The sequence below is a fragment of the Vipera ursinii genome (genome assembly GCF_947247035.1).
Source record: "Vipera ursinii genome assembly, chromosome: 7".
In the NCBI taxonomy this organism is placed as follows: Eukaryota; Metazoa; Chordata; class Lepidosauria; order Squamata; family Viperidae; genus Vipera; species Vipera ursinii.
Window position 1 is genome coordinate 36,509,464 of NC_139521.1, and position 8,237 is coordinate 36,517,700.

At 39.4% G+C, this 8,237-nt stretch overlaps 1 protein-coding gene across 1 annotated transcript in view; it reads right to left on the minus strand.

The window, feature by feature from the left end:
• PDGFRL (platelet derived growth factor receptor like) overlaps nucleotides 1-6,594 on the minus strand; it is a 32,519-nt gene extending 25,925 nt beyond the window's left edge. Inside the window, exons 1-2 of the mRNA XM_083367046.1 lie at nucleotides 6,467-6,594; nucleotides 5,105-5,399 (exon numbers count right to left, since the gene is read on the minus strand). Coding sequence (XP_083223172.1) covers nucleotides 5,105-5,399; nucleotides 6,467-6,521 — 350 coding nt within the window. The 5' untranslated portion in view covers nucleotides 6,522-6,594. The remainder of the gene's footprint in view (nucleotides 1-5,104; nucleotides 5,400-6,466) is intronic.
• Between the last annotated feature and the right edge of the window lie 1,643 nt (nucleotides 6,595-8,237).

Sequence of the window (8,237 nt, forward strand, 5' to 3'; positions counted from 1 at the left end):
GAAAAGATGAAATTGGGCAGGTATATGAAATTTAAAAACAATAGGCGTCTCTGGGACTTGCAATTTGTTCTACAGAAGAGAGAGACACTGATAGCTCAACATATATCTGCAATAAGCTGTAGTTACTAAGTATTTAAGGGACGCGGTGGCTCAGTGGGTTAGGATGCTGAGCTTGTCGATCAGAAGATCGGCAGTTTGACGGGTCGAATCCCGAGTGCCGCGTAGCAGAATGAGCGCCTGTTACTCGTCCCAGCTTCTGCCAACCTAGCAGTTCGAAAGCACGTAAAAATGCAAGTAGAAAAATAGGGACCACTACGGTGGGAAGGTAACAGCGTTCCGTGCACCTTTGGAGTCTAGTCATGCCGGCCACATGACCACGGAGACATCCTCAGACAAGCGGCTTTGAAACGGAGATGAGCACTGGCCCCTAGAGTTGGAAACGACTAGCACGCATGTGCGGGGGAACCTTTACCTTTACCTTTTACTAAGTATTTGATGTTAGCATAGAGTCATACACAGTTGAAACCAACATTCATTTCAAATGCTTTTATATATGGCTGTCCAGATATGGATGGATTTCAGTTTCCATCAGCAATACTTTAGCAAAGCCAATGAGAATTCTACTTCAACATTTATTTTCAGATCCCCTTGTAAAAACCTTTCAGGAACTGATAAAGGTACAGGCATTGCCTAGAACAATGCAATGTTAATAGGCATATTCCAGAAGAAATTAATTAAAATGAATTCCTATTAAATTACCAGGACTTACAGCCAAAAAGACAAATGTAATTCCATTCCTTTCAATTGCAGGTAATCTTGGCTAATGTTCACTGGATTTGTATCTTTAGTGTGTAAATCCTTCCTAGAATAATTGTCACTTTGAGAATCAGTAGACCAGGGGTGTTAAACTGCCAGCCTGTGGGCCAGATACGTCATCCGGAAGCCATGCCCACCCCATTGCCAGCAATGACAAAATAGTCCCGATACGTCTCGTGACGTCACATGACATTGCGGTTTGACATGTCTGTACTAGACCGTGTGATCCTTCACTGGAAGTTCTGGCAGTTCCACCACCAAGTAGGCAGTGGTGGGATTCAAATATGTGAACAACCGGTTCTCTTTGTGGATGCTGCTTCCGGAAGTCCATTCTGGGCCTGGGCAACAAAAAATTAGCTACCAGTTCTGCCGAAGCAGTGTGAACTGGCTAAATCCCACCACTGCAAGTAGGCATCAAGTAGGAAAGCTGTTTCAGGTTCATTCCCTCCAGTTGAAGGCAGATTTGATTAGTATTATAGGTGAAATCTGCCATCTAGTGACCCATTGTTATATCTCAGTTAACAGCAAAATAAACCATAGATCCCTTTGGAGATCCATTCAGAAATATTAATGATTTCTTTGGTTTTGATATGATGAATGCCTACATATTATTAGTACAACATTTTTGAAAAGGGCTTCATGTTCTGGGTCATGTTTATGTAGTTTCCCCACAAAAGACTAACCCAGAGATGGGAAACCAACAGTTCCTTCAACAAAGGTGAGCTTCAGGGCTTGGTGACCATGGTGTAGATAGACAACAGATTTCCTGATAGTGGCCAGCATTTTTAGAGGCAAAATGGTCTGTTAGCCAGTATGGTTCAGAAGATGCCAGTCACAGTTGCAGGTGAAATATCAGAAAATCATTGTCTATCCTGCAATTACTAAACCCTGAAGCTCAACACTGCCCAACAAATACTGGCCATGAAAGCTCACATCAGCAGGTATCTCCCTTAAGACTGAAGTATAATTCTCATCAGACAGCAAACATTCCAAAAATGATGTTTCTGGGAATGGTAATTTAGCAACATTGGAAGAACTATAGTTTTTTTTAACCTCTCATTTAAAATATAGACAGGCATTTATTTATGTTTTATTTATTTATTTTACAGTTTTTATAATCTGCCTCAACCCCCAGACTCTAGGTCAGGGATAGGCAAGGTCAGCTCTTTTATGACTCGTGGACTTCAACTCCCAGAATTCCTGAGCCAGCTATGCTGGCTCAGGAATTCTGGGAGTTGAAGTCCACGAGTCTTAAAAGAGCCGAGGTTGCCTACCCCTGCTCTAGGTGATATACAACAGATTAATAAGAATTAGTATGGTTTAAGAAAGAGCAACAATGCAAAGACTAAAGCTGTATTAGGGAAGAACTCTACCCAGTCCCCAAATCACACTATATTAAAAAAAACAATCAACTCAAGTTGAAATATTTTTCAGGTCATTTCATACTATATAAATAATGGTCAAACTGAAATATTGTTTTATTTGACTTCTGCCATGTAAGCATTTTTAACGGAAAACTATTTTGATTTATATCTTGTAGATAAATCCAATTTCATGGTACAAAAGTAGTTAATATTCATTGACAGGTGAAAGTTCTTATGATATTTCTTTCTCCCTATTCAGTCATCTTATTCTCCTACTATTTTATTTATTAACTCAAATTGTTGCTCTAATATATTTGACTTGCAAACATTTATGCTGATGTAATCATTCATTTCACCCCCATGACACCTAGAAATTTGGGGCATAGGAAGTAAACAAGAAGGTTTTAATCAGTAAAATTATGGCTGAAGTCAACAGTACTTGATGGACTCTTCTTTCTTTGTGAAATATTTGTATTATTATTTTTATAAATAATTCAAGGCAGCAAACATACCTAATATTCCTTCCTTCTATTTACCCAACAACAACCCAGTAAGGTCAGCTGAGAGACAGAGATTGGCTGAAGGTCATCCAGCCAGCCTTGTGACTAAAACAGTCCAGAAAACTCCCTGTCTCTTGGTTTCTAGTCTAGAAACCACTAGACCAGGGGTAGGCAACCTTGGCTCTTTTATGACTCATGGACTTCAACTCCCAGAATTCCTGAGTCAGCTGCTGACTCAGGAATTCTGGGAGTTGAAGTCCATGAGTCATAAAAGAGCCAAGGTTGCCTACCCCTGCACTAGACCAAACTGGCTATAGTCACCAGAGCGAAAGATGACCTAAATGAAAGTACGATAACTATCTTTACTAAAGCTCATATATTTGGGACAAAGGTTTACAAGCTTTAGTCAAGATAGTTATCGTACTTTCATTTAGGGCCATCTCACTGAGTTGTTGTTGTCAGGTAAATAGGAAGGTGTATTAGGTATGTTCACTGCCTTGAATTATTTTTTTTAAAAAATAGGAATATTTCACAAGGAAAGAATACTCCATTATGTACTGCTGACTTCAGCCATAATTTTACTGATTAAAAACTTGTTTACTTCCTATACCCAAAGTTTCTAGATGTCATGGGGATGAAACGAATGAGGACATCAGCCTAAATGCTTGCAAATCAAATATGCTGGAGCAACAACTTGAGTTAATAAAGAAAATAGTAGGAGAATAAGATATGACTGAATAGGGAGAAAGAAATATTACAAGGACTTTCAGCTGTCAATGAGTTTGCAAGAGAGCAATTTAATTTACTTTAGATCTGCTTTTTTCAACTGCCTGGGTGTATTTAATTCTTCAATTATAATTCTGCAATTTTATTAACTGTGATAAATAGTTCCTGATTGCCATGGGTGTGGTGACGGAGCAATGCCACATTCATAAAAATAAATTCATTTAGTAAGGTTGGTCATGAATTCTCTAGTGATATAGTTAAAGCCTATGTTTAATTTTCCCCCATAGTTCTAGCTCACAGCTTTAGAAAGTAAAAGCTATCCTAGCACTGACATCCTTTACAAATCACTCATGAAAAGAACATGTCCAGTTGAAATAAGAGCAGTTGGCTTCATATCTTAGAACAAGAGTTAAAAAACAGGCTCCTTGGCCAACTGGGGCCTGCCAGCATCCATCCAGACAGGGTGGGGCCAAAACCTGATAGCCATTCTTTCCATTTGGAGGGCTGGCTAGGCTCTCAGGGGCAAAATGGGTGCCTTAACTTTGCAGATACTTTCAAGAGTACATTTGTCCCAAAGTTGGTTTTTCCAAAAGATAACTGGACTTTCTTGGTTTTTTCATTGAAATCATTTTGCTTCTCATCCAAGAAACTTCTTCAGCTCTGACTGGTGTGAAAGGATTTATATTCCTTGCAGTCATATGATTGTTAACACTCTGAGGGTTGAAAGTTTATCTGTATCCTTGGAGTCACCCGAATCAGAGCGTAAATGAGTGTGGAACCCCTCCTTCCATCTTCCACCAATCAGTTAGAACTGAAGAAGCATCTTGGATAAGAATCCAAACATTTTTCAAAGAAAAAAGTAAGAAAACATGGTTGTCTTTTGGAAAAGCACCTTTGGGACAACCATGACCTGGATGATTGAGAACCTTCATAGACAAGAACACATTTGATTCCTGAAAACATTTTCCCCCTAATGGGATGAAGCCTTCATATTGCTAGAGCCTGGTATTGCCGCTCAAGTGAGAAACTGTGTTTTCCTGTACTAAAAATATTAGTTTTTTTCTGCTCACGGCTGCCCTGTAATATTGATATTTGTGATGCACCTTGAGGCTTATGGTGCAGTCATGCCCACTAGGAAAGAAATGGTAAATTTCTAACTTTTGTCTGAGATTGTTGGAAATAAGAGGAAGCCAGAAGAATGGTGAAATTGTGTACCGTTCAGCCCAAACGTTGATGTAGGTACTAATAAAGGAGAATATTTGTAGCTCAGAGTTGAAATGAGGAGTCCTTGGTCCTCTCTGAGCTGGATTGTTTTCTTGCAAATGTTTCATTACCCAAACTAGATAACATAATCCGTGCTAGTCACTAGTTATTACCTAGTTTGGGTAACGAAATATCTGCAAGAAAGAACACAAGGGCCTCTCATTGCTTTAGGTGAAAGACTTTGGGAGTCTTTCCCACCAGATGCCTTCCGGATGTATTGGATTATAATTCCCACAATCCCTGGCTACCATGGCCACTGGAAGAGGGATGCATCTAACTATATTTGGGAGATGCTGTCTCCTAAACCAAGCAGATATTCTATCTGTCTCATGTGTTTTACCTGAACAAGACCATCCACATTTGCCTACTTTGTTCAGAAAGTATTTCAATGAAGCCTCAGGACCATTTCATCCTCTTTCACCTGGCAAGCCTTACCTAAGCCTGGTGTCTTTAAAGGTGTCAAGATAAGGAGGGTAGCTCCATCCAATTCTATTCCCTTTACACCGAAGCTCTATACTTTGACCTGCTGAAAGGTTTAATGTAGCCGTGGGTTTCTGGAAGTGGCCCTTCTCCATCACTCGTATCATTATGGAGCTGGCCTTTGGGGAAGGCTCTGTGGAATTTCTTTCTTTTAATTTGGGAGTTCTGGTTTTGACTTTTTTGTTGCTCAGCTTAATCCTGTTCTCTCCAGGTTCCTTTGGACGTTTGCTTTTTGCAGGTTGACCAACAGCTATTACAAAGAGAGGAGAAAAGATGATGCAGTACATTATTAATAGGAATGTTTCTGTTATATTTTTTTCTATGGGTACACTGAACGGAAGAAAAAAAATCTGATTTAAAATTTATATCCAATCTGTTTTTATATGAGCCTAAACTGCAAGCAGCTTATTGTTAGCAACAAGTAAGTCTGCCACATCAACCAGGACATTCAGAGACAGGCAATTTTTAATGCTGCATTGATTTCAATTAAGCTCATGTATATGAACAATTACCCCTAAGGGATAAACAGGAAAAGTAACAACATCAAAATGTTTTTCCCCTTGAGTATGAAATTATAGCAAAAATACTCCACTGAGATTATAGATATTTGGTTTAGAATTCTATACAATTAAAACTTGTGGATATCAAACCTGAATAATTAGAATAATTTTATTTTTACAGGAACCACCTCTCAATTCCCAAAATCTCAGATGTCAGACAGAATTTCTGAGATTTGCTATTTAACTCTTAGCAGGCTGTTTTTCATGCCTCGATTTCCTTGAATTTCTCTTCCTTTCTCCATCACTTTTTTTTTCCCTTTTTGTTGTTACCTGAGGAGAGGGGCTATCTTGTCTGAGTTTATTTCTAAGCTGCCGACCTCTCCAGCTGCATTGAGGGGTTATAAAAGGATACAGAACCCAGCGCTAGAAACAGTTTTAAAGCGAGAGGTAGGATTGCTGGACAGCCTGTTTTCAACTACATCAACGAAAAGTTTCCAAGTCCTTAAATTCTTTAATGGGGCGGAGGTTGCAGTCATCCGGCTCCATTACTTATAGGCACTCTCGTGCGCGGAGCAATTCAGGCTCCCTTTCAGGAAGGGGGGGGGTCTGTGGCCAAGAGAGCCACGGCTGCCCTTCGCTCTCTTTGCCACGGTAGAAATCACACTTGCTCCCTCTCCCCCCCCCCCGCCCGTCAAATTTACTCTCAAGCGTGGAGAAAGAAGGGGAAGCGAGAGATTGATTGATTGATTTTAGACGATGCCGCCCGCAGGAAAAGAAGAGCCGGGGCAGCAAACCCGAGGAGGAGAGCGAGACTTACCGCTCTGAAGCGTTTGCTGCAGGAGCAGAAGGCTGAGCAAGAGCCAGGGCTTCATGGCAGGAGGGGCGAAGCGCAGCGGCCACGAAGCCTCTTCTTCGCCGTCTGCCAGGAGGGATGCGCCTGATCCGGGCCTGGGCTATAGCGGGAAGAGTGAGCAGCTCCTTCCTTTCCCGCCCCCAAGCCCCCTCCCCTCCCCGGAGGTGCCTTGACTGTCAGGCGGGTTGGGCCTCCTTCCGACCCTGAAGGAATACTAGGGGCGCCCCCATTTCATGGGAATGACGAGCACCGAGGGAAAAGCAGGCAGGCAGCTGAGAGACGAACCGGGAAAGCTGACCCCGCGCGCTTCAAGCCTTCCAAATTGGCTAAACTTTGTTTCTTTAAAAATTGCATTTGGTAGAATTGTAATTGTTTACTATTGTAAAGACATACACTACGTAAGACTTTTGTCGTTTATTTTTAAACTTCATTTTAAGCACCTAGATATTTTTGACAGGATATGTACCTCTTTGCGTTTTGTTCCTTTTTATTTTAAAAGCAAAAAAAAAAAAATAGTATTAAAAAATTCAGATGGTGAGCCAAGATGGATGGATAGATGCCACACGTACAATAATACTTTAATTATGGCAGTATAATATAATACAGTAGTAGCTTTGAAACTATGTGCTTCCGTAAATCTTGTTTATTTACAAAGTGGCAAACTATTAAAATGATAAATCACGAACTTGTTGAAGTTCCTGTACATTTTTTTTACACTATTTGAACATGATGTGTTTTTCTGTGCTGCTTTGTATCTTTTTTCCCCAAACACAAATAAGGGCAACAAAGTGATCTATGCAACATATTTTTTTCAGTTTTATTTTAAAAAATAGAGAACAAATGCACAACCCTCTTCAAAGCAGTATTTTACAGTGAGCAACAGCAGGAATATTTTATCCAGCAAAGTGAAAAAACCAAAGCACCAATTTACCTTTCTTTTACTATTTCACATTGCAAGTGATTATACATTAATAAAAGTGGATTTTTTTCCTTTAGTTGTTTACACAATATTGTGCCTGACTTTTACAGATTCTCCCCTTTAGTAAACAACAAACATATACACAGTAATAATTATTACAGTTATCTATCTACTTATATACACATAGGCAGTGATACAGCTAACTTTGTATAAAATGTTAGACATGTGACCTGTTATGAGGTTTATTCTAGTTTCCGAGATTTCCCACTCAACTGAGTTTTATGGGAGGTTGCCAGGAACAGAAAGAAAAAATACATATTTACAGAAACATTGATTCACTACAAGTCACCCTACACAAGGCCCATTATAGTGAATTTTTCTCCAAACTACATTTGAATACTCTGCTTTATGATAAAATGTTTACAATGAAAACCCCCTACATAGGAGTACACGTATAAAATACTGTTTCTAGAGAACAAATTTAAAAATCAATATACAATATACAAAAAGGTGTTTTATAATTCAGATCTTTCTAAAAATATTTGGACCTTCTGAAAGAATGGCTTGTAATTGGGGTAAAGATTCAGCCAACACAAGCCTGAATAAAAATACAGCCAATACAAGTAGTCCTTGACTTACAACTACAATGTCCATTGTTAAGGCAAGATAGTTAAGTGAGTTTTTACTTATTTTACAATCTTTCTTGTCACAGTTATTAATTCAGTCATTGAAGCTGTTAAGTTACAACACTGTTAAACTGAATTTGGCTTCCTTGACTACTTTGTCAGGTCACAAAAGGTGATCACATGATTCCTG